This window comes from Sceloporus occidentalis, unplaced genomic scaffold, assembly GCF_023333645.1.
Source record: "Sceloporus occidentalis isolate IW3139 unplaced genomic scaffold, rSceOcc1.0.p SCAF_5, whole genome shotgun sequence".
NCBI lineage: Eukaryota > Metazoa > Chordata > Lepidosauria > Squamata > Phrynosomatidae > Sceloporus > Sceloporus occidentalis.
In genome coordinates, this window is record NW_028316985.1 from 85897996 (window position 1) to 85925692 (window position 27697).

The 27697-nt window shown below is 40.0% G+C and overlaps 1 protein-coding gene across 9 annotated transcripts in view; it reads left to right on the forward strand.

Moving 5' to 3' along the window:
- Window positions 1-27697, forward strand: part of CD36 (CD36 molecule (CD36 blood group)) — a 110223-nt gene that overhangs the window by 76272 nt on the left and 6254 nt on the right. For 8 of the 9 annotated variants that reach the window (XM_089524617.1, XM_089524622.1, XM_089524616.1 and 5 more), the window contains 10 exons: window positions 4844-5004; window positions 6771-6915; window positions 10051-10233; window positions 13753-13844; window positions 15164-15210; window positions 16777-16846; window positions 19635-19822; window positions 22327-22445; window positions 23769-23842; window positions 25071-25125. In XM_089524617.1, the coding sequence (XP_089380743.1) occupies window positions 4844-5004; window positions 6771-6915; window positions 10051-10233; window positions 13753-13844; window positions 15164-15210; window positions 16777-16846; window positions 19635-19822; window positions 22327-22445; window positions 23769-23842; window positions 25071-25125 (1134 nt within the window). Of the gene's footprint in view, window positions 1-4843; window positions 5005-6770; window positions 6916-10050; window positions 10234-13752; window positions 13845-15163; window positions 15211-16776; window positions 16847-19634; window positions 19823-22326; window positions 22446-23768; window positions 23847-25070; window positions 25126-27697 lie in introns of those variants that run through there. The other variant, XM_089524620.1, reaches the window with a different exon arrangement.

A 27697-nucleotide genomic window follows, 5' to 3' on the forward strand; every position in this document is an offset into this window, starting at 1 on the left:
GCCTTCCAGAATATGAAAGCCATCTTGGGAAGGAGCTACAGCAACAATCTAGTCTTTCCCCTTCTCTTCCTTGCAACAGTTGGAATGTAGCATAGTTATGAGATAGCTGGTGGGAGGGATGTAAACCAACTGTATGTTTGTGCTTGAGCAAATTATGACTTAGATGTCATCAGAGTTTTATGTTGTCTTCAATGATGTGACTATTCATGAGCACTTTGCTGACTTGGATCAGCTTTTTATCCCAGTGGTAATAGAACACACAAAACCTTATGTTCGGTCTTTGTCATCTCCAGTGCAGCTGGGAATGACCTCTGTCTGGATACTTCTGCTTACACACTGCCAACCCGTGGACCATGTCTACAAAAGTTTATGCTACAACTTATTTCACAGTTTGTCTCAAAGGTGCTATAAAATCCTTTTGCATATTGCTGATACAGACAATGCTGCAGTGTAGACTGTGTCATTGGTTTGACTTTTTCTTGGACTGGTTGCTGTATTTTTCAAATTTAATACAGAATACTCAGTTGTTTTTGGAGAACTCCCTTTCTCATATCGATCATTTGATTTTGATTCTTCCTTGCACATTTCAGAAAATGATTTCTTCTTTATTCATCTTAAGAGGAAGGAAGCCTTCTGAGGCTGGACAGGATCTTGTATCCAATCTATTCATGGCGTAACATAGGCCTCAGGGGCTGAATCTGTACAGGCTAAATAATGTGTCCTTACCTTGATTCCAGTACCGTTGGAACACAGTACATTCCTCTCCTTCCAATATGAAACCATGTCAGTGTCTGAGAGCTTTACAGCAGTTAAAAAAAACACTTTGCTCCTCTGGTTTTTTTCTTTTTTTCTTTTGGAAGAACTGGGTGTTTAAAACATGTGGTTTGATCCCAGAATTGGGAACACAGTTGACTTGGGTGGGGGTGGGGATTGGAGAAGGTAGAACCAGGTTGGTGGTTGGTCACTTTGGTCAGATGGTCACCTAGGCCACCTGATCATTCCTGCAATGGAAGGGCAGCTCATGTGTTTGTATCGGCATCCAAAAAAGGCTGTCTTGCCTCCTTCCTTCCTTCCTTCCTTCCTTCCTTCCTTCCTTTGCATATTTGGTGTTTGCATGCAAAATTGATCAGTATACATACTGTTGCTCACATTCACTGGTCAGCATTTCACCCCCTCTGCTCTGTCAGCTTCAATTTATAGAAGCACAGGTTGGAAGTCAGAATTAAGGGAAAGCAAAAACTATTTAATTAAGCAAATAATTATAATAATAATACTTTTTATTTCTATCTTCCCGCCTCTCCCAATGGATCGAAGCGGGATCACAACAAGGTTAAAATTACAATCACAATGTAGCAGCATTAGATACTGCACCATTAAAACCACAGTAAAAATAAAAACATAAAAATATAAAAGCATAAGAATCTAAAAACATTAACATCAATCAATCACAGGGTCAGCTGGTCTTGTTCCATACTAATGATCTTCATAGGAGATCAGGAGGATAAGCACGGAGGAAGAGCTCTGTCTTTACCGCTTTCTTAAAGATTTCTAAGGATGTAACAAGGCGGGTCTCCTCTGGGGGTCCATTCCAAAGTCTAGGGGCAGCTATGCTGAATGCCTTTAGGGAAATAGAAATATGTTTGGATGATGGTATCTCCAACAAATTCTTCCCACTTGTTCTAAGAGTGCGGGATAGATTGTATAGGGAGATGCATTCCCGTAAGTAACCCAGACCCAAGACATGTGTTGTTGGGGTTAAAAACAAAAACAAAACATAGCTGCTGCCATCCTGTAACCAGACTTAAACCAACACAGCAAGCACATGCACACAGTAGAAACACCTCCTTGCATTGATGTTGCTATGTAATGGGGGTCCCATGTGGCTTTCCAAACTGTATCAAAACTGTACAGCAATTGAGGGGTCAAACCAGGGCAAGCTTACAATGCAGTGGAGCTGGGGTACATTCCTTAAAAAGCTTTTGCTGGGATCAACATTTTACCCTTGCATTCAGAAGGCTGTATGGTATGGTTGTATCGCTGTAGAATATCTTGTAACACCTCTGCCAGTCTCAATCTCAGCTGAGGCACAGTGGCTAAGATTTTCCATTACACATTCTTATTCCACAGCCAGCCTACAATGTTTCCCTGTCTAAAATAAAGGACAATTCTATGTACAGAAGCAAACTAGATTAACAACTAATTTAGAAGGTGCAGCATATGCCATGTGGCATACACAGCTCTGTCCTCCAACATAGAGAAAGATCTAGGAGTTCAGGTGTAAAACTAGGAGCTGCTGCCCACCCCTCAGCTTCTGCTGCCTAAGGTGGTTACTTCCTCTGTCTAAGGATTGAGCCTTGTTCTTGGTCTTTATGTAGTTAAATCAATTCCTGAATGCGAGGAATGACACACAGAGAAAGCTCATCTTCTTGATGCTTTACCTTCCTGTGTTTTGTATCTTATCTTTCCTTGCAAGTGGGAACATTTAATCTCCTGAACCCACGCTTGCAGCCTGAAGCAGTAAACCTTTGTCCCAGCTATATATCTCCATGGATTGATGAAGGCTGGGATTTCTTTTCTGCCCTGAAACCTAGAGAGGAAAAACATGTCAGTGGCTTGTTTGATGTATTTCTGAGATATAACCTGATGGGCATGTGTCAACATGTGCACATCTTATCCTGTGCATAGTGATACTGTTAGAATGTGTCTGAATTGCTTTCTCTCTTTTTTTAAAAGAAGGACTATGAGGGCTTTGCTGTAGACCTGTTTTTTAAATTTGAATAGGAAACTCCCTTCATAGTTGGCCAACTTACCCAGCCAAATGTGTACCAAAGAGTCCCATTCAGGGAATTACTTCATTCTTTTAGCACTGGAGGAGCAAAAGAAAGGGGAGTAAAGTTGCCAGTTGTGTAATAACAGTGTAATCTTCTTCCCATATGCTCAAGTTTCCTCAGTTCTCTGGGGAAGGCCTTGTGAGTATCAAAACAAACTTTCTCCTACTTATGACAGCAAAGGCCATATTTAGAGACTCACAAAACCACGTTGATCTTTCCTCTGTAGAAGCTTTTTTTTCCTGTTGTCTCTCTCCCTCTCCCCGGATAACCCCATATCTCTTATTTCTTGAGGTTTGCACAAAGCTAAAAGACCACAGAGTATTATGAGTGTGACTGCTGAGTCAGGGCCTCGGCTGCAAAAACTAATGGAAATGCAAGTCCAGAGCTGCACAAGTCAGCAGAGAAGGAAGTCAGTTGCTTCCAGACTGCTGCGTCCTCAAATGCATACATGCAAATTCTGCATGGCTCACCCTGTGTCTCACCAGCAGAGGTGATATGCTGTGGAAGGATGTGGGAGATGGCCTTCTCAGCCATGGCACCCCAAGTGTAGACTGCCCTTCCCTTTGGGACCCAGTTATGGCCACCACCAGCTTCATTGTAGCACAAAGTAGTAGGTGGCTTTAAAAAATCAATGTCTTTGGAGTCTAATTGATTAATTGCAAAATGCAACTGATTTTAGACTATTTTAACCTGTGAAATTGTTTAAATGTGCTTTTATTTTGTTCAGCTTTATGCCACCTAACTGGGGAATTTCAGTAGTGTGGCAGATCTCCTGACTAAGAAATGAGATTGGCTGCTATATTTCATGTTCATTTTACTGTATTTTCAGAAGTGAATTTTTTTAAAAAAACCATGCTTTTAAATTTTTGTACAGATTGGCTCTCTGAAAAAGGTTTTGCTGGTTTTGACAGAGCAGAGATGCAAATAGAAAAAAATGTGGCAAATGTCTCAAGGAAGGACTCTTGTTGTACCTTAAAGGCTAACAGGTTTTGTTCGGCATACTTGTTCATGCAGTGCAGCCTAGTTCATCAGATTTAACCTTTTGAAGAGGGCTGCTATACACAAAATACTAATCCCAAATAAAAGAAATGCTTTATTTTATCATTATATATCTTTACATTTATAAACATTTTATTAAAACATTGTACTGAAATATTTATGATCCATTTGCTCTTCCACACTGGTACCTTATGATATCAGTCGAGAATCAACTTAAAATAGTTCAAAAACGTATTTTTGTGGGGGTTTTGGGCTATGCGGCCATGTTCTAGAAGAGTTTCTTCCTGACGTTTCGCCAGCATCTGTAGCTGGCATCTTGAAGGACTGTGATCCCAGCTATCAGATTAGTGTGTAAAACCACTGTGATCTTCTGAACAGGTCAGATTTTTCAAGATTCTGTTTCACTAAACCTAGAAGTCTTTGATCTTAAAATTCAGTACTAGAATACTAGAATACTTACCTTAAGTGCTATATCAGAAATTCCAAAGATGGTACTGGACTCCTCCAGTACATCCCACCCCATTTCCATTTGATATTGAAACAGATAAACACAGCTGTATCTTTGAAAACTTGCTACAACCAAACTAACATCCGAAGGGGAGAATTCTAAGTAGGAAAGATACTGATTATGTGTAAGATGCTTTAGTTTAAAGTTGAGGTGACCTAGGTTTATCATGCTTTATTGCTGCAGTTGTCGTTGTTGTAGTTTGTTGTTGTGGTGGTGGTGTCTTCAAGGCATTTCCAAATTATGACAACCCTAAGGCACACCTATCATGAGGTTTTCTTGACAAGATTTGTTCAGAGGAGGTTTGCCATTGCCTTCTCTTTGGGCATAGAGCATGTGACTTGACTTTCTAAAAACAGAACACAATTTTGGGAAGGTGGGAGAATTTATGGTAAATGGTTACCATTTTCCTAAAGCTTATGTGCTGTGTAAGTATAAACCATCATGCCATTAACTTTGAATTTTGGGGAATGCAGAAAAAACAACTCCTTTCCTTCTCCTTTTACAGGAAACTATAATTGAAAATGGCACAATTGCTTATGAGAACTGGGTTGTGGCTGGGAGTCCAGTCTACAGGCAGTTTTGGATCTTTGATGTTCAGAACCCAGAAGATGTGAAGAAGAATGGATCACAACCAATACTCAAGCAGAAAGGCCCTTATACCTACAGGTAGGCAGGATCTTGTCCAATTAATTGTTGATTTGCTGTTTCCTGTTAACTTGAGGTTGAGTTGCTTGGTGGCCACATCCACTTCCATCTGTTGAACATGATACCCCTCCCCTGCCTATCTCCCAATGCTGATACAACAATGCTGTTGATATATCAATGTTATAAAAGCTGACTGTAGAGCCATTTTGGAGATCTCTTCCTGACCTTCAGAATGCATGCTGCACTGTCTCCCATAATACCTGTCATTCCATGCTAGGACATCTAATTCAGAAGTTTTGCATTTAGCATTTTTCCTGACAATATCTATCCAGAACTCTCTGGCATGGAGCTGATACGCTTGGCTCTTTTTAAACATTACAGCTTCCGACAGATTTCTGTAGGAAGTGAGGGTTAAACATGTAAAACAGGTATGGGATATTGTGAACTGGAGTTTGCATGTGACTTCTGAAAACCATTTTCATTGCCCTTGAAGCCTTCTCCAGACCTTCCAAATCACCAATTCACAATTTTAAGAGCATTTTAGCAACACTTTGAGGAAAACCACACAAGAAGACCCTGAATGTGCCGATGGTGATGATGATGATGATGATGATGATGCAAAACCTGTTTTTAATGACAAGAAATGATGAGATCAACATTTTGAAGTGACTCTGAAGAAAAACAAAGGCATTTTGATGTGCAGTGGAGGGTGGGTCATCCCATGGGGTTTCAAGGGTATGGCAGTCACCCACTCCCACATTAAAACCTGTTCCTTACTTGGTCTGGATAGGATACATAGTATATTAAAAGAACTGGTAAATGGATGCCAATGTGGATTTCAGTTTAGTAAGGATGCATCTATACTGTAGAATGAATATAGTTTGGCACCACTTTAAGAGCTGTAGCTCCATCCCATGGAATCCTGGGATTGGTAGTTTTACCAAGTCTTTAGCTTTTTCTGGCAGAGAGTGCTCACAAAACTACAAATCCCTGGATTCTGTAGGACAGATCCATGGTAGTTAAACTGCTGTCAAACAGCATTATTTCTACAGTGTAGATGACACCGACTTTTCAGCTTGTACTCACTACCTACTGCTTCCAACAAAGGTGTGCATAGAAAACATATGTTTGTGTATGCACAAATCATAGACCTACTTTTTAATGGTGATACATAAATTGTCATAGTGTTTTAATATTCTACCAATTAAATTTATGAAACTGTATGGAAAATCCAGGAGCATATAAAGAAATACAGATGATCCAGGAGCACATGTTGAGGGGGCTGTGCATTGGGGGTGGATGAAGAGTAAGGATGCTCACAGGTTTCTCAGATTTGTGTGAAAAACTATCTTAATATATCAAGGTACTCTATCAAAAAATTATCCACCTCTTAGCCAATTTTTCGGCAGGGTGTGTGTGAGAAATAATCCATTGTGCTTGTATTTTACACATAAAACAAAGAGAACAGTAAAAATAGTTTTATGTACAAAATGCTTTTTTTGTACCAAACTCTTTTTTGAAGAAAACATTTTTTCACAGAAAAGTCCAAAATGTGACCAATATTGAGAAGGAATATGCACAAAAACTCTTGCACAGCAGGGAAAGCTTTTGAGATTATTCATTCCTGCTTTCTTAAACTGTTCAGATTTAGATGCCTGTTGAGAATGGGAATGCTGAGATGTTCACTAAAAATATAAGTTACACTGGTTATAGAGAGGTGGACCAGTATGAATTTATACTTTTAATTTAACTTTTATCACTGAAGTAGAATTTCTTCTTTTTCTAAGGATGCGCTATTTAGCCAAAGAAAACATCACTCATCATAATGATTCCACAGTGTCTTACTTCCAGCCAAACATTGCTCAGTTTGTGCCAGATATGTCCGTTGGACCAGAAAATGACACATTCACTTTGGTCAACCTTGCTGTTGTGGTAAGTACAGAGGGTAATAAAAAGGTTAATCTGATAACATTCTTAGTATCACTTGGTATTACAAAATGGGATCCTGATATTCTGTTCTCTCTCTTATGTCCGTATTCCAAAATACACAGGATGAGTAAATGAGAACAGAGTTTCCAGCTGGAAAGCACTCCAAAACTGATTGGTGATTTATACACAATTTTGTTATGTTTGGCACACACACACACACACACACACACACACACAAAACAACCCCACAAAAACACTGTGTAGCTTGTAGTAAACTAACCACACTCTAACACTCCTTCTGTCTCTTTTGCTTTAGACTGTGGAGATGAAGAAGCCTTCTCAAATCCCTTGGCCATCCCATACTTCTTTTCCTTGACAAACCTACTAACAATGTTGTCCATTAGTGCCAGTCTGGTAGCACCTCTGGAGCCACCTCTGGAGTCCCACAGATATGTTGTGGGTCTTAAGAATAGCACATTACCCAGCACCCTTGGCACTTGATCTGCAGAATGATACAGATCTTGCTTCTTTCAGTTTGAAATTACAGTTGACCCTCCATATCCATGTATTCTGCATCCCTGGATTCAACCATTCATGGCTTGAAAATATCCCCCCCCCCCCTACAAAAAAAAATCCCAAAACTTGATTTTGCCATTTTATGTAAGGGGCACCATTGTACAAGGGATACCATTTTACTTTTTGCTGCTTTTGTTAACTGCCTTGAGTTGATTTTGACACATGGCAAACCTATGGATGAGACATCTCCAAGACTCCTTGTCCTCCGCTGCACTGCTTATTTCCTGCAGGTTCATACTTGTGACCTCCTTAATAGAATCCATCCACCTGACATGCAGCCTTCCTCTCTTTTGACTTCTCTCCACCCTTCCCAACATTACTGTATTTTCTAATTAATCATCTCTTCTGATGATATGTCCAAAATACAACAGCCTAAGTGTTGTCATTTTGACTTCCGGGGAGATTTCTGGCTTGTTCTCCTCTAGGGCCCATTTGTTTATCTTTTTGGCCATCCATGGAACCCTTAGCACTCTTTTCCAGCACCACATCCCAAATGAATTGATTGTCTTCCTATCTTGTTCCTTAACTGTCCAGCTCCCACATCCATACATGGTACAGCATATGCTAGAAGCCGTGCCGGAAAATCCCCTGGCGCGCCCCAGAAGAAGTAATGGAAGTATATGCATTTTTCCTTTACATGGAGTGGGGGGGGGGATCCAGAACGGATCCCTGCGTAAGGGAAGGGTGCACTGTAATAGGGTTTACAATGGCTTGTATGAATCTTAACTTTTGTGCTCAGTTGTATATCATTGACTTTTAGGATCATTTCTAGCTCTTACATAGCTACCCTCCTCATTCGTAATCTTTTTCTGATTTCCTGGCTGCAGTCCCTGTTCCTGTCAATGTTTGATTCCAGTTATGAGAATTCTTTTACTATTTCTATTTCCTCATTGGCTAGGTTGAATTTGTGTAGATTTGTGTAGGTTCTGTGGTCATTCCCCCCCCCCCCCCCTTTGCATTCAACAGAAAGCCTGCATTTACACTTTCTTCCTTGATTTTTCTCAGTAGTTTTTCCAGGTCTGGGAGGTTTTCTGCTAGTATTATGGTGTCATCTGCCTATCTTAAATTGTTGATATTCTTTTCTCCTGTTTTCACTTCTCCTTCTTTTGTGTCTAAGCCTGATATCTATGAGCTGTGCATTACTATCTCTATTTCATGTGGAGAGACTGAGGTTTTTACATTAAAGCCCCTCTACATTTAATTTTGTGCCCCCCCAAACCATACACCTGATTTTCACATTAGTAGGGAGGAGAAGATTGTATCCCCAAAATAACTAGGATGTATGGATGTATTTCGTAGGGAGAGGGTGAGTTTGAATTGGGGTTCACTCAACTACAGGGACATCAAAATGCAAGAAATTCTAGCTACAAGAACAGAAAAAGAGAAAGAGAAGAATTAACTCATAGAGAACTGTGTCAGCTACAGAAGCAAAAGCCTTCTTTTACTACAACATGGTTTAACAATATTTTGTTCCGCAAAAACACCAGAGTACATCTCCCATTTTCCACCATGAAATGTTCTGCTGTTTGGAGGCTATTGAGCCTTAAGACATGCAGGCAAAATAATGGTGGGGAAAAAGCCAGTCATCTATATTTCCCCCCCTTACCTTACTCACATATTACATTTTGCTACATAAGTTGTAATTAGCATTTTCATTCCATGGGTTTATAAGCAAAATCTCTTAGGTCCAAACACACTTATCATTGCTCTTTTTCTCTACTGTACAATGTCAGGCTACAAGCTGGGGAACTGCATGTTGGAAAGTTCCTCCTAAATTTACTGTCTCCTCTTCCTCCTCCACCACCTTCTTTTAATCCTCTTTGTATATAGGCAATTAGGATGTCAGCACTGCATTTCATTTGTTCTATTTCTCTCTTTAATGTGTTGCTCGCTGTCCAGTGAACTCTGGTTATCAGATAAGAAAAGCTCTGGCTATCAAGTAAAACTTCAATAAATAAAATAAAAACAAATAAGCTATTTCTACTTATTTTAAAGATCCCCCCACCAAAAAAATAATAATCCTGAAGTGGTACAGTTTTCCAGAGTCTATACCAGTGATTCCCAACCTTTGGTCCTCCAGGTGTTTTGGACTGCAACTCCAAGAAACCCTAGCCAGCTTGGTCAGCAGTCAGGAATTCTGGGAGCTGATGTCCAAAACATCTGGAGGATCAAAGTTTGGGAACCACTAGTCTATATCATGCAAATGTGCTCATCTGGGAGTTGAGATCCCAGTTTAATTCCACACGGAGTAATAGATCCATTGACTTTGGTGGGACTAGAATTTGTCATGAATAACCAAAGTGCAGTTTTGTTATTCTAAGTAGGCCTACATCTGGATCTACCCTGTTTGCATACTGTGTTGAATTGAAGGAACCATATAATGGTCTGCAAAGGTAGTATTAACTGTAGTCAATTTATTCATTAATTCATTTAATATGGAAGCTTCTTTTAAACAACCTGTGGTTGGATCAAGGCAATATGTGCCATTCCCTTGGGAGTCCTGGTGTTTTGAATGACAATGTACAAGTGCTTTAAATAAAGAAAAAATGTTTTTTGTCATAGGCAGCACCTGCTTTGTATCAAGCTGGATTCATACAAGCATTGTTGGATGTCTTCATAAAGTCATCAAAATCAGAATTCCTTCAAACCAGAAGTGTAAAAGAAATACTCTGGGGCTATGAAGATCCTTTTTTGAAGAAAATTCCATTTCCACAAGTTGTCAAGAAGGTTGGCGTATTCTATCCTGTACGTATGCCTCTGAAGAAGGCAGGAATAATTTATAGATACTTATCCATTGAAGTTCAAAAAGTAGAAAAGTCTAGATTTTGTTGTTGTTCACTGCTGTCATGTCAGCTTTGACTTGTGATGGCCCTATGAATGAAACAAGGCACCATTATGGATTGCAAGAGTGCAAACTGTACTGGATGATATTCATAAGCAGGGTGAAACCTGGTTGGGCCCTCTCCTACTGCATGGTGGCAGTGTGCAGTGTTGCTGATAGTGCTAACCCCTTCTTCTTTGTTGCCATGGCTCTCTCCACCAAGGGAGCCAAGGCACTGGAGCAGAAGGGGTGTGAATGGATACTACTTCCAGATTCTCTGCTGCCCTGCTTCTCTCTGCCAGACAAAGCACTGGAGAAGAAGGGACATGGTTTGCACCCTTTCCAGCACTTCCACTGTCCTGGCTGTCTCTGCTGAGAAAGCTGAGGCACCAGGGATGAAGAAGCCTTAGTGCATGCAGGCCACCACCACTTACACACACACACACACACACACCACACTCCTTTCTGGGCACTGGCACCAGGTGATGTCAACCTTAGTTATGCCACTGGAATGAAAGACCTCCAATTCATCAACAGCCCTGTTTCGGACTTGCAGACTGGGTGCTGTGGCTTCCTTGACTGAATCTATCTATCTGGAATGTGGTCTTCCTCTTTTCCTTCTACCTTACCAACTATGGAAATAATGAGACGTGACAAAAATGGGTTGAAAAGGGACCACCTTATTTGACTTAACCTATTTAAGATGTGTTGGCATGGAAATGAAGCAAAGGGGGAAGCATTATGATGTGAGTCCAGCTGAGGCCAGATGTCTACACCTTATCAACCTCTTCTGCTTTCCCTTGGGTGAAAAACCTTAGCCTTGAGGGCAATCCAAACCTGAGCTTTCTGGATCATATGTTTGCTATGCAATGTCCCACCCTGAATAGGCCTGGCTGAGAATAAACCTAGTCCCACAATGGAACCCAGGGTTCATAGCTGCTTTCAAATGGAGACTGTAATCAACAGATACGGGCTTCGGGGTGCATGCTGATGACAGACACACCCACTCTTACAATGAATGACAGGAAGCCTTGAATAATAATAATAATAATAATAATAATAAATTTTATTTGTATGCCGCCCTTCCTTCGATCAGGGCGGCTCACAACAGTAAAAACAGACAATTTTAAAATACAAATCGATAAAAAATTACCATAAAAATACAATAAAAACATCCAATACACCATAAACAGCTTAAATCCAACAAATAGAAAAAAAAGTCAGAAGAAAACCCCATGACCCAACCTCTTGGCCACGAAAAGAGGAGGGAGGCCCGCAGGATAACTATTCGGGGAATGCCTGTTGAAACAGGAAGGTTTTTAAGTCCTTCCTGAATTGGGCCAGGGTGGTAGACGAGCGGAGCTCTATGGGCAGCTCATTCCAAAGGGCTGGGGCAGCTGTGGAGAACGTCCTCCGCGAAGTGGAGGCTAACCTAGCCCCAGGCACCTTCAGTAGCTGCTGCCCGGTCGATCTGAGGGTGCGAGGCGGAATATACGGGGAGAGGCGGTCCTTTAGGTATCCTGGGCCCAAGCCATTTAGGGCTTTATAGGTAATTACCAACGCCTTATATTGAGCTCGGAAACGGATGGGCAGCCAATGGAGGTCCTTTAAGGCCGGTGTTATATGGCTGGTCCTGGAAGCGCCAGTGACCAGCCGAGCAGCCATGTTCTGCACCATCTGCAGTTTCCGAGTTTGGTATAAGGGTTGCCCCATGTAGAGTACGTTGCAGAAATCCAATCTCGAAGTTACCAGAGCGTGTACAACAGTTTCTAGGTCCCTCTGGGCCAGGTATGGGCGCAGCTGGCGAATCAGCCGAAGCTGATAACAGGTGCTCCTGACCGTCGCATTCACCTGAGCAGTCAGGTGAAGCGACGAATCAAGGAGCACCCCCAGACTGCACACGGAGTCCTTCACAGGGAGCATGACCCCGTTCAGGACAGGTGGAACCACCGCCATTCCTGGACCAGAAGAACCTACCACAAGTACCTCCGTTTTCTCTGGATTCAGCTTGAGTCGGTTTTCCCTCATCCAGCCCATTACTGACTCTAGACAGGCCACGAGAGGAGAGACGCCATGAAGATGATGAGGCACTGGCAAGGCAGTGATAAGAGCAAGCCCATAGCTGGAAGAGATGTCAGAAACAAGTTTGAGGAAGAGTGAATCCCAGACAGACAGCAGGGAGTTTAAAGGAAACTGGAACAGGATAAGAGAGAAGGATGAAAGAGAGAGGAAGGACGGGTGGAGGAGAGATAGGAGACAGAGGTAGGGACGACAGCCAGCTGGGAAGAAACAAAGCAGGGACAAGAGGATGTGGTAAGGGCTGTAAGAGCAGGGAAGATGGATTAGTACAACCAGCCAGACAAAGGGTGAGAAGGGAGATAGAGACTTGGGGAGAGAGAGCTTGAGAGCCATCAAAACCAGAAGGAGAATTGCAAGGGAGAAAACATACTGAGTATATGAGAGCTCAGTACAAGGTTTAGGATGACAGCAAAGGGGGAGAGTTCCTGGTAAAAGAGAGACTGAACCACCCAGTGGGAAAGGGGTTAGAATCCCTGAAAAGTTTGAATGGGAGGACATGGAGAGAGAGGTTCCCAGCAGACGTTGTGAGGAAGACTGAAGCAGGTATTCAGTGGAAAAGCATGTGCCCAGGCCTAGTGGGGGAAACCCGCAGGTGTACTTTTTGGTATTCAAGCTAGCAACCTTTTCCTTTGTTTTATGTTTAAGTGATTAGCTCACAGAAAACATTGTTCTTATGTTAGATAAAGTTCTATATATGTACATATACCAATAAAGAGTGACTGCAATTCCTGGTGGTACTTTGAAGACTATACCTGTTATCAATGGAGCTGCATGGCAGACTTGGCCAGGGACCCCTGAAGGCAGGGGTGGAGCCATAGAAATATTCATTGTATATTGGCCTAGCATACCCCACAAAATCACAAGAAGCCTGATGGATTATAGCCATACAATGGATAAGCGCATACCAATTAATGCCATTTTATATACAAGTTTAACTGACACTTTCCCTTGCCTTCAGTTTTAGCAGGGCTCATATTTGAAATAGTGAGTGATTCATGCTTCAAATATATGAGAAATAAAAGTGCCACTAAGAAACATTCAAAGAGGAAAGGTGTGCATTTATTTGAATACACACACACACACACACACACACACACACACACACACTACAAGACAGTCTCTAAAAGCACTGGGACAAATCCAATTGCTAGTCATTGTAGATTTAGCTCATGAATCAAAGGCACTTCATAGGTTTTGACTATCCAAGTACATATTGATCCATTATAATTGTCTCTAGTTAGTGGTTACAATTGGATTTAACCCATTGTTTCTAAATGTGATTTGAACAGATGAGTGTTTCATTTTTATTACTGAACCTATGCTGAAAATTAATTGTGTGCCCCCCTCTCTCCCCCCCTCTCTAGTTCAATGAAACACTTGATGGGCTCTACAGAGTCTATACTGGGAGGGATGACATGCGTAAAACAGCAATAATCCACAGTTATAAAAACAAAAGGTACTATAAAATGTTATAGAATAATAATATTATGCAATTTCATGGCTACATAATTATGTTGTTGATGCTGTTGTTGTTGCTATATTTGTTTTTCACCTCTTCTCCTGCCCTGGAATTCAAGGTGGCTTATCAAAATTAGGATATGGACAAAAGTCCAAAGCACATCATAACAGATAAAACTTCACATCACAAGCAGATAACAAAAGTTAAAATGTAATTATACTAGTGTAACAATATAAACCATTAAACTATAACTTTGTATGTTGATGTGTGTAGAGCAAGTGATCCAACAATCAAGCTTCACACTGTGGATTCCTAATAGCTTATCTTGCTTTTGCAGAATGCTCTGTGTATATTCGGTTACACCTGCTATACAAAAAACAGCCAAAAAATCCTTTCAGAAATTCCCTAACTCCAAAAACACTGAGTGGGTTTCAAAGATTGGGGCATAATATTTACACAGGCATTGTCATTGCATTTATTTAGGCTTCCAGCAGGTACATAGAAGCAAGACCATATTACTCTATTGTTGATGAAACTGACTATTTTTTGACTCTGTTAAATAATCTGAAAATGGTCTATGACCTGGTTATATAAGGGATCCCATCTCTCATTATGAACCTTTATGAGAACCATTATGAGACAGCATTCAGGCTCCTAACCAGTAATATACTGGCTCTTTATTTACACCACTTGTCGAGAGGTTTAAGACATATTGCTTTATCACACTAGTGGGCAAACGGGATTTAAACGAGAATTAAACTAGAGATAACCAAGAAATGTCATGTGGTGAACTTCAGGCATTTCCTGGTTTTCTCTAGTTTAACTCTCGTTTAAATCCCGTTTGCCCGCTAGTATGATAAAGCTCATAGTAACCGCTCAGTCTATCAGAGTAATCGCACTGGCAAGGCAGAAGCTAAACAGCAACCTTTAAGCCAACTCTGATTTATGGTGACTCTGTCTTAGGGTTCGCTTGGCAAGTTTGTTTCAGATAAGGTTTGTCATTGCTTTTCTAAGAATGTTAGTATGTGATTTGTCCAAGGTCACTTACTGGGTTTCCATAACTGAGTGGAAATCTAGGGCAATAATAAACTACAATTCCCAAGATTCTCTAGCACTCAGCTAGGGCAGGTAAAGCATTCTCAAACTAGATTATTTCTGCACTGTGTTTTGGACCCTCATTGGAAAATGAATATACTTTGCATGAATGACATTACTATGAAGGTAGTAGAAAAATGTTCACCTAAACATATCTTTCGTTGAGAGATTCTGCAACTTGATCTGACTTGGTGCATCTTCTTCTTTTCTTTTTTTAAAAGTATGCTTCCATACTGGGGTGGTCATTGTGACATGATCAATGGCACAGGTAAGTCTATATAAAATTGATTTTTAAATGCTATCTACAACATGCATACGTCCATGAATATGAAAATACACATGTATCAGTGTGTATACTATCTATAATTAGTATTAAAATGTAATTCTTCACTAATTTTATTTTTGAAAGAAACAAGTAATTTTAGCAATTTTCTTGTCACTGCAAGAAAGTCTTTGAAAAATGTGGTTTTCAAAGATTTTTTTCAGTTCAGAACTTATTTTTCCCCAAACGTCATATGTTGTCCTTTCTGCACAGAGAATGTTATTTTTTGATCAGAAATACCTGTTTCTATACAAAAATACCGTACAGTGGACTCTTGTTGTACACTGAGGTTTGGTTCCAAGATCCCTCATGGATAACAAAATCCATGGATGCTTATAAAAAATAGAAAATCAAGGTTTGATATTTGAAATTTATACTTTTTTTTTTTGAACATTTTCAAACCATGGATGCTTGAATCCGTGTATAAAAATCCATGTATAAGAAGAGCTGACTGTATATAGATTTTCTGCAGAGGAAACAGCATTCCCAAGAAAGCTTATACTACCTTGTGTGGGTTAAACAACAGAAAGATCACTACTGCTACCTTCTTAGAACTGAGACAGGAGGGAGAATAACTGACCTGGATGTCCCTAATTGTTCTTGGTGTTTGACACATCATTAGTTGTGAACACTCCAGTTCAACAAGTGGTCATAAGCTGAATTCGACTAAGTAGCAAATTCCTATTAACCAACTGGGGATGCTGGTGACCTTTCTCCTTAACTGAATATCTTCATGTACAGTCGGCCCTCCTTAGCCACAGAATTTTTATCCTTGGATTCAAGCATCTACAGCTTGAAAATATTTTTTATAAAAGTATAAATTCCAACTAGCAAACCTTGATTTTCCATTTTATATAAGAGACACCATTTTGCTCTGCCATTATATTTAATGAGACTTGAGCATCCATGGATTTTGTTATCCATGGGGGATCTTGGAACCAAACCCCAGCAGATAACAAGGTCCCACTGTATTTTGTGGCTTCCGGCTTAAGAAAATGGCCATTGGAGCACTCCTGGAAGTGGGAATGCACCCGGGATTTATTTGGGTGGCAGATTTGTGGCCAAAACCTTCTGATAAGATCAGGATGCAGCCCAAATTAAGACTTAAACTGGATAGAGGTAGAACGGATTATTAAGACATGCAATAAACTCCAAAATTTGAGGCTTCCCTTTCATGGATCTCTGTCCGGCAAATGGCAATGAATATTTTTTTAATTATAAGCATTAATGTGACCCCATTTCTCACCCTCTTAATTTCAAAATGTCTAAACAGACAGATGTTGCAACAGAATGAAGAAAAAAGGCTTTATGTTTGCTTCACTCTGGAATGTCTGTCTGCTAATCTGATTGCTAAAACAGAGGAAATGTACTAGATAGAAACAAGTCAGTTATCGTCTGACCCTTGCTCTTATGAATGCATTTGGTATAATGAAATGAAATCCTGCATATGAGTTTGAAAGTACCTAATTTCTACAGCAGTATTTTTTATTTTTATTTATATATTTATTTCAGATGGGGCTTCATTTCCTCCCTTTATCAGCAAGCATGAAGTGCTGTATTTCTTTTCTTCTGATATTTGCAGGTAATGGACACAAGGGGGAATGTTTTTGTGTATATCATTGAGAAAGTATTTGAAATGCTTAAAGAAAAATGTCTGGCTTGCAGACACTTTGGTGAAACACTATAGGTACAGAAATACAGAAATTAATACTGATCTGACAGGGCCTCTTGACTGTCAGGGCCTAAACCTGGTGCAGCGCAAGTGATAAGTAATCAGATCTTTCTTTCACACTAGTACTACTACTAGCATTATTCCACTTTAACAACCTTGGCTACATCCTGTGGGTTTGTAGTCTGGTAAAGCACTAGGCAGCAATGTTTCCAAACCTTTGGCTCCATCTGTTTGTTTTGGACTTCAGCTCCTAGAATCCCCAGTGAACATAGCCAACAGTCAGGAATTATGGTTGCTGAAATCCATATCATCTGAAGGACCAAGGGTTGGGAACCACTACACTAGAGCAATGTGGATCAGAGTTCCAAATCCTTCTCCTAAACTGCAAACCCCAGGACTCCATAGGCTGTTGCAGTAGCTGTTAAAGTAGAATATTAGCACTGTGTATTGTGAGAGGGTCCAGAATCCCCAGCATTCAAAAATTTAATAGCAGTCCCAGGAAACCTGCCCCACTTGTGACCATAATGCTATTCCCCAGTGCTGTTCATCCTAGGCCAAGATACAAGTGTCTTTAGTCTAATACTATCATATTTTGTAGGCAACTTGTCACCCCCCCCCCATCCTTTTCAGGGGACTAAGACATTTGTTAGGTAATAAGGACAGATGAAAGTCTGTTTGCCTTAAAAGGTAAGGTATAGTCAATAGACACCTAGTTTATTGTCAAAACTTTGAATGTGTTGGCTCAGTGGAATTTTCCCATTATGTTTGCTTTGCAATGTGAATCAGAAGCCTTTGCAAACTATGGGGCAGTACAGACTGCCCCGAAACAGTGGGCTGGAGTCGCCCATTTTAACTGCGGAAGGACGCCGCAGCCACCAAACCATGTGGCGTCCCTCTGCAGTAAAAAGAACCATGTTCTTCCATGTTCTTTTTGTGGTGCCGCCATGATGCCATCACCTGTATGGACTAAGGTTCCAGAGCGTGCGGTTGCCGTGCACTCTGGAACCCTAGTTTTGGCGCCAGCATGCCACTTTTGGCCGATGTGTCTCAGGCCTATATTGGAGTATACAAGCTCAGGGCTGCCATTCTCTTCAGACTTTGTGAAGGTGAGACACAGAAATGCATCTCCTTCCAAAAATAAAGATGGATCCTTGATTTATCAGGCCTAGCCTTCTAATTTCTCCTAGAGTTACAAAGGAAGGGAAGTCCTCCTTCAGCTGGTGTTCCATATTGGGAAGGATGCTTAGAAATGTAGTGATAACACTAAGATATTATTTTCCCTTTGAGGAAAGGATTTATTTATCTGAGATGTGCTGCTCCCTTGAGAAGAGGCTACCAGCAAGAAGGCCTTCCAAGTGGTTTCACCACCATTGTGGAATGTTCTCATCAGAGCTGTTTACCTGGTGCCTTGCTTGTTCTTTCACACCATGGAAAAAAAACAAAACCCTTTCTCTTAGCAGTTTAGATATAAGGTCTTTTCTAACTAGCTTATATGGATTTCAACATCATGCTGCCTATTTAGTTGTTTTCTTGATAAGATAGTGTATATGAATTTGCATTGAGTTTTATATTTTGATTTGCACACTGATGTGGAAATCTTCAAGGAAGGCTGCCATAAAATTATTAAAATAAATAATAGGCAAGTTAGATAACCAAACAATGATTGCTGCCTTGATGCAGAAGCATCAAGCTCATATTATATTCTTAAATCTATGTCAAATATATTCTTAAATCTACACCAGACATCTAGAGTTTGTCACAATTTTTTACATTCGCACCGTATGTCTGAAAAGTATCTGGATTGCAATTTAGGTTCAGACAGTGATGACATCATAGCAGCATATTTGTGCAGGCTCTTAGAATTAATATTTTTATTGTTGTGAGCCTTCAACTAATTTCCGGCTTATGGCAACCCTGAGGTGAATCTATCATGGGGTTTTCTTGGCAGAATTTGTTCAAAGTTGGTTTGCCCTTGCCTTCTTCTGAAACTGAGAGAGTGTAACTTGCCCAAGGTCACTGAGGACTTTATCACACAGGGACCTATGTTTTTCCATCCCGAAAATAGTTAAAGTGTTGGCATTCCGAAAAAGCAAGCAAATTCGCTAATGATTATCACAGACAGAGCAAAACAACAGATGGGGACAAATCCCGCTGATATCTTGGAAATAACTTTTTTGCTCATACTCAAAACTGTCATTTCCACAACTGCATACACACACATGTTCCAGAGAGGGAAGGGAAACCAGAGAGGAAAATCTTCTTTGCCCCAGAAGCTGTTTCAGAGGAAGGAAGGCTGAGGTTTCCCTTTGCAAACTCCCATCAAACCACACACACACACACACAATTGCACGAAGAAAGCAAATTCATGAATGAACTGGAAATGAAAACACAGTATTTTGGTGAAAATGTCTATTCCCTGATTCACCTCACTTTCAGTTTGGATTCTAACCGATTCGTGTGTAGTGTCATCTGAAAAGCAATTGCGAAATTGTTGCTAATGCCCTGGATAACCCTGCATTGTGACCAGTTTAACCTTCCAATTTTCCCCATGTGATAAAGTCCTCAGTGGGTTTCCATAGCTGTGTGGGAATTCAAATATTGGTTTCCCAGTGTCCTGGTCCAACATTTACAGTACATCACCTACACAGCACTGGCTCTCACAATTAAGACATTTTCTACCTATCCTGTTAACACCCAGGTCCATCTATGGCAACTTTGACAGTGATCAGCTTGTGAAGGACATTCCACTTTATCGGTTTATAGTACCTCCAGAGGCTTTTGCATCCCCACTTGTCACTCCTGGTAACATCTGTTTCTGCACAGAAAAAGTGATATCTAAGAACTGTACATCAGCTGGAGCACTGGACATCAGCTCCTGTAAAGAAGGTACCAACATAGAAGGGAAAGGCTTATAGAAGCTTTATACAAATGAAATTGTTACATTTGGATAGCCTTTGATCAGCAAATTGGTTTGCTGAATTAGAACTCCCAGAATCCTTCAGCAAGCCAAGCCAGTAGCCAGTCTGGCTGGTGAATTTGTAGCCCAAAAGCTTAACTTTTCAAAGTTGTTTTGTTGCTTTAACCAGCTGAGCAATGCAGATGCAAAGTTTTATAATTATTGCCCTGATGGCAAGAAAAATAATTTTACCTTTTTTGTCTTTACTGGAAGAAAATAGTTGAAATTTGTGCCATTTAACAATACTATTTGCACTTTGGAACTCTAGCATGAGGAATGCTGGGAACTGCAAGCCAACATCTAGAGGATCACAATGTTTTCCGCTCCTAATATTATGATGATTATCAAGACTAATATAAACATATTCCTTTGATGCCATACACAACAACCCATACCAATCCACCCATGTGTTCAGGTAATGGGCTGATATCCATCTCCAAATCATACCTTCAGAAGAAGGTGATGAGGCTTAATAATAGAAGGCACAAGGTGAGGGTGTCAATTTTGCTCTCTCTTTAGAAGTCAGGCCAAAGCACTTCTATTCATCCATGTCTTGTTTTATTTTATTAACAGCCCTGCCTTTTAATTATCTGCAGCATTTTTAAACCTTTACCTCTTTTAATTGCACCCTTAGCTCCTGTTCTTTACAAAATTATTTTTGTTGTTAAGCTGTCATGAAATAATTAATGTAAGGTTTTAAATTTTAATTTTAAAAAAATCAGAATAAAATCTAGGAGATATAACTTTTACCAAGGTATCACTTCACCTGGATGTTGCCTGACAGGTAAGAATCCTTTTCAAAGAGGGGCATAGAAAACTTTTTTGGTCATGAAACACTGCCTTGCCTTACCTGGTGCCCTCCAAACGTGTTAACTACCCCCATATCCCACACCCAACTCTCCTCCATTGGCTGTGAAATTATGAGACAGATAGTCCAACACATTTGGAGAGGGATCAGGTTGGGCAAGGCTGTGTTAAGATATGTATCCTTGTCCCACACCAGTACTCAATATATGTATTCAGGGCATGGAAAGTTGGTATGTGGTTTGCACACCACAGATCTGAATCACTGTTGTTGGTCAGAGGCAGTTTTTAAACATATGTATCTTATGTTCCCTGTTTATGATCACAAACAACATAGATCAATGTAGGTGTGAATCACGGTTGCTCAGTGCAACATCTTGCACAATTTTAAGTGGTGCCGCTGGAATTTGTTTGCCACTAGTCTGAGGTTAGCATTAAGAGCCCTAAATTCTCCCTCAGGTCACATTGTTATTGTGAAAACAACTCCACTCCTTCCATTCCTGCTATAATTGCCTACATGTCCATAATTTTAATATGTGCACGATCCTATTTGCCTCACTTACCTGCCCATTACTGGCATTCTGGCAGCAGGCTAATTTCTTCTTCCAACACTTGACAAGCTGCTGTACTACATACCATACATAAATGGTCTCTGAGAAATGTAACACTTTCCTAAATGTTTTCTAGTCAATTACATTCTCCTTCCTTCCTTCCCTCCCTCTCCCTCCCTCAGTATTTATTCTGGGATTTGTCTTGGGGATGGGTAAAACGTAGCCCATAGGCCACATGCAGCCTTTGGGATGCCTAACTGCAGCCTTGGAAGTCCCTAGAAAGCTCCCAGACCCATCAAATGTTTTGGTGGTTTTTTTGTGGGGGGGGGGGAGTGACTTAAAACCCAACCAAATATGCCAGAAATGACAGTGGTTTTATTCTCCTAATGTTCCAAAGCACCACAAACCTCCCAAACACAGAGGGGAAAAAATCAACTGAAGATCAGCCAAAGTGGTGGCCATAAGTGACATCATGTCACTTTAAGTGCACCACACTGTGCCAGTGAAGTCTGCTGGGGGGTTATAGGAAGGAAGAATGCCCCCAACCCCTACAAAGTTGTCCACCTCAATCCGGTTTTTGATAGAGCCCCATATATTAACTGGGCTACAACTCATACATCTTCTCTGACATTTTACAGTAGGTCCCAGTTCTAAATCTATATCTATCTCCTGCTTTAAAAAAATAAAATAAAAAATTTGGGTTTTTTTTTAAAGACATCAACACTTTATCGTGTCTCCGCTGGGTTTCCTTTTCTTTCTGTATTTACTCTGTTGCTTTTCTAAGTGTAAAGCCTGCAAGGAAACAACTTTTTTTTTATTGAGGAAACAACATTTTCTGTCCAGAAAATATTACTTCTAGAAGACGTTTTCTGTGTGAAATGCTGTTTTCTGCACAAAATAGCCATTTGTGAATTTCCCAAACTGTGCAGATTCTCATAAATCCAAGATTCTTCTCATCAGGGTTTCTTGATGCTATAAAACAAACAAACAAAACTATATTTTTTCAACAAATCTTCAAAGATTTTCAAATATTTCTTTCTATCACTAATTTTCTGTATTGTGTTTTTCCTTTCCCTTAGGAAAGCCTGTGTATATTACACTGCCCCACTTCTTATATGCAAGTGAAGATGTTTTTGAAGGTGTTGAAGGAATGCAGCCAAATCCACAAGAACATATGACCTATTTGGATATAGAACCAGTAAGCAATCAAACATTGTACAAAGGTTCACTTCTAAAATTGAGATTAAATGGAATTAGAGCTCATGCTAAATTTTTTGCTTTACAAGCACATAGTATCTCATCTATATTTGATTTCTCAACTGATCCAAGACACTTGATTATCCCAAATATCAAAACCATATCAAGAACTGAACCTTAAAAATTTCCTTTTAAGTGAGAAAAATATTTGCACTGTGTCTATAGCAAGAGATGTCTCACCTTCTGCGATGTTACACAGGATCTTGGGGACACATCATTGCTGTGGTGGCAGTTTTTCACACTACATAGGGACATGGGGCTAATTTACTGTCATAACCCAAGTGGGTTTACTCTTGACTGGAAAAGAGACTCCAAGAGACCCCTGATAATCAGGATGGACATATTTTGTTTTGAATGAGGACAATTCAGAATGGAACTCTGGTATTAGCAGCAAATCATGAGAGGGGAGGAAGCACTATTGGTAGATAAATCTATGGATTCTTCAAGAGCTGAGCTAATTTCTTCTGCTTTCATATCCTCATGCACAGCCCTGGCAAGAGAGAGAGAAAAAGAATACCTTGCCAGATGATCTCTGAATATTCTTCACCATTATTAGTGGTAGCTGGGACAGAATAACATCACTTTGGACCATGCAAAGTGGTCAGCAGTCTGACAGCAGAGTTCCTGCTGGCATGTAAGGTAGTGTTTACATAAGGCAGCAGGAAAAGAAACTGATTAGAAAAAAGGAAAGATGTGTTACTGCTAATTCTTAGCCCCATTTTGAGAAAGTGTTGGAAAAATTTTCCTCCTCTTGAAGAAATTCACTGAAATAATTCCCTCCAATTTTCTTACCTACCAGAATGGTGGAAGTGTTGAGATTTCTTTTGTCCACAGTTCTAGTTTCTTACTATTTCATATATATTAAGCTGACAGGCAACTTGAAGGCCCATACACACAAAAAAGCATGAAACAGATGTTAATTAGAATAAAATCTAAAAAAACGGATTAAAAAAAGTGATGGGCAGGTAGCCCCAAGAGATGGTTGCTTTGTGATTCTGTTAGCCCCTCAGTCAGAGGAGAATGCACTGATCTTATTTATGTAGTATTCATATTAACTGTGATCTGAGGTGCTGCAATGAAGGTAGCTGCAAAGAAGTTGTACAAACTATGTAACTGTGGGCCCTTTGCTGTTTATATTCTGCGTCTGCCCAATTTTGGGGAAACTGATTTTGAAGCTAGGAATATCATTTTTGATCATTTAATCACATCTATTCCACCTAACAATTTTCTCTTGAAAACTAAGTGATCTGTTTTCTGTTTTAAGACAACAGGATTTACATTACAATTTGCCAAAAGATTGCAAGTGAATTTATTGGTGAAGCCTTCTACTAGAATTACGTAAGTCTGGAATCACTGATATTCTAATATTGCAGTTTTTAAAAACAATCTTGCATTGTAATTTTTTTCCTGATCATTAGCCTAAACTCAGTTTTAGTTCCAACTAGAGAAGTCTCCTTTAATCGGTCTCTTCCAACTCTATGATTCTATGATTCTAAGTCAACACTTATGTGTTACAGTGATTAAATGTGACTAACCTAGTAGAGACTAGCAATTTTTTTCAGTCTGATCAGTTTCATCCTAGGTTTATGAGACACTTGAGACATCCTCCCCCAACTCTTGTGCTTATCGTGGAAATTGGAAACCCATAATTCCAATATGTATGAATTAGGAATTTAAATATTTACATATTTAGTTTTCATGTACAAGAAGAAAAGACTTCAGAAGTTTCCTCTCCTCTGTGTGAAATTACAAGTCCTTTAGTTCATTTCCAAGCAGGTTGCTTTTTGTTTGTTGGTTGGTTTTGTATTTTAGGCAATTATTTTAATAAGATAACCACTTTTTGGGCAGAATGGCACTAGTACAAAAAACCTTTTGTGAAATAAAAGGTTCAGAAATGCAAAATGTGTGTTTTATGTGAAGAGGTGTTTCAAGGCATTAAGACATTCCTTTTTTACATCCTACTATTCTTTACATGCTAGTACCTGTGTCACTCCCCTCCCCCCTGTTTTCTAAGTTATAACCTAATTTTCCTAAGGGCAGAGGGAGAGTTGGAAGGATCAGAGTAAGTTACCTTGAGTTTTGTGGAGGAATGTTTAGACAGAAAGGTCATTTCTGTCTAAATATTTTGACATTCAGAGAAAGTCACAGATGTTTATGTACTAATGCAAGCCCACTGACCAGTAGCTCAGGAATCCATGCCAGCATGCATCTGACATGAATAGGTGGCTTGGACACTGGATAACGTCAGTGCTTTCTGAAATATAATAGTACTGAATATAGATTAATCTCAGTAACTATGTGTGCACATGCATATGTGAAATGGATACATAATTATGCTTGTGGTTTTCATATAGGCCATATCCTGATGGACCTGGGCAAAACAGTGACATACATATATATATATATATATATATATATATATATATATATCTGCTGTATTTTTAAGCACACATCCTGTCATTCCACACTGTACATTTGTTCACACTGTACATTTCCTGTCATTCACCAGCACCTCAGCTGGCTAGAACAGAATCGTTCTAATTTTATTTTCTTATGTTTATTGCAGCCCTTTGAAAAAGATCAAACAACCCTATATCTTTCCGATTCTGTGGCTGAATGAGGTTAGTGTTACTTTTCATCTGTCTATTTTTATCCTCTAAGCATTTTGGGTATATTAATATTAGTTATAGCTAGATTTTGGTATTTCATAATTTTGTTTATTTAAAAAAACAAAGCAAAGAAAATTAAAACAAAATACTGAACACTTGTAGGGGTACCAGCAAGAGCAGGGTGAGCCTTCATGGAGACATCTGCTAACTTAATAATATCACAGAAAGTTCCTGCTCTATATCAGATCTCTAGGCAGTAGCAAATCCCACACTGCCTCTTCAAATATATTTTTCTTGTTATCTCATTCACATTTTGCCTCCAATCTCTGGCAGGAGTGGTTGAGAGAATAAAGATGAGCCATCTTCTTTCACAAAAACAACCTTCTTGTGTCATTTATCTGTAATATACCTAACATGAAGTATGTCATCTCCATAAGCCTGCCAAGTCAGAACTATTCCAGGTGCTGAGATTTCACCAGTCAAAATCCAAGGCCAGCTCCTTGTCATGCCATAGGAGGTGGCCTCTTGTGATGTCATTAAGCATGATATATAAAGCATCAACCACAATGTATACTATTCAAATTTAAAAAAAAAAAAACTCAGAAAGGGGTGAAACAGATGCTCAAAATAAGCAGGTTTCCATCCAGATTTGAGGCAGGACATTTAGATGAAGCACACTTTGAAGCCAGCCAGAAAGCACACCCAAGCTGCGCTATGGGGAGAAAAACCAGACTAAAAAGGAGCTGGATTTTTCTGCTTCTTTCCAGAATGTGTGCACCTTCACATGTACATATAAATGCATGGATGCCAGAGTGGCTCTAAAGGGGCACTCTATCCTAACCCTAACCCTAATTGTGAATATAAATGCCCCATCACATGAGCACATTTAAAAGGGATGGAGCTTCCATACCCAAGTGGTGAGGGCGGCAATGTCCAAAAGAGAAAGTGTGGCACCTCTTATAGAGACAAGTATAACATACACAAAACAGTCAAGGAGGGGGCAAGGGGTGAAGGGGGGGTCATGATTGTGCATTGCCAGCATCTGCACAGGCACACCTCTGCTCCGATGCCCTGTCCAGGTGAAGCACTGCACATGTGAATGCATGCACATTCACATTGGATGATCATCCAATGAAAGGGCAGCCAGCGGCCATTTACTCCTGTGAAGTGGTGGTGGGAAACAGTAAACCAAAAAAAGAAAAAGGACTGTGTGTTCATGACATTTATACCCCAGCTGCCTTGGGAGTGGGTGGTGTGGTTGGTGCACTTTAAGCCGCTTTTTCCTGCCTATTTCATCTCAAAATCTAGCAAATCAGGAGGGGAGAGAGAGAGAGAGATATTTCAAGGCAGCACCCTAGTGCTAAAATCCCCGCTGCACAGGATTATAGACTCAGGGCCAGTCCCTCAGATATGAGAAGCTTGATCTTCCATTATGTGAGCTTAATCAGGGCCTCTGGGGAAGCCCCTTCCCTAAAACTTAGTGTTTTTAAATCTCTGCCATCTGGAGTGGGGGATGTTCCCCCTCTTCCTTGCAATGAACAAAATGAATATGACTAGATATCTACTCTAGCCACTCCAATCAATCCAACCTTTGCAAAGCAATCAATGAGCAGGAGAATCCCCACCGTTACATATGATCTCTGCTTGGAGATAAAAGCAGAGAACTTCTCCATTGAACATCCTCCCTCATAAACAGCCCAAGCAACCTATGCTTGGATTATGGAGGAAGTGATCTTCCTACCCAACCCAATGTGGCCAGTACTTGTGGAAAGTATGGTGCATGTGAATGTCCACATGCAGTGATACCAATGTGATCAGAGACCATGGCAGTACACTGTGGTCCCCTCATTTGGGAAGGACAGACTATCCAGTTGCCCATTTCAATAATGTCCCCCATACCTTCCCTACATTTGCCTAGAGAATTTGCCACTGTCTGTTACACAATATCTACAGTCATTCTCGTTAACCCTTTCTTTGTGTCAGTCACACAACATTGCTATGAAGGATGAAGTGGCAGAACTCTATGCCTTCAGAGTTGTATTTTTGAATTCTCCGTATAAATAAACAGTGGGGATAGAAAGAATATTTGAAAATATTTTTAAATGTTTGAAAAACATGTATTTTGAGTGTTGAGAAATGCTGATGAGAAGAATCCTGGACTGATGAAAGTCTAGACACTTCAGGACTTACTCTGTGCAAAATTCTCACCTAGTTGTTCTGCACAGACAACATTATTTTCTGCATTTATTCCTTTACATGAAATCCTGTAATTGGGGATTTGTTCTGTGTTAAATTTATGCATGATTTGCATAAAAACAGTATTTTCTGGCAGAAAACAACATTGTCTGCACAGGAATTAATATTTCTACATTGAAATATTATTTTCCACACTGAAAATCCTGTTTTCTACACAGAAAATGCTTTTCTGTGCAAAACAACTACATGCACATTTAGCACAGAACAAGTCCCAAATTAGCCTTTGAAAACTGTGGTTTTTTAAGACTTTCATACAGTGGGAATAAAACTGTTGAAATAATTCATTACTAGCTTTGAAATGAAACTTAGTGAAGAACTACATCCCCTA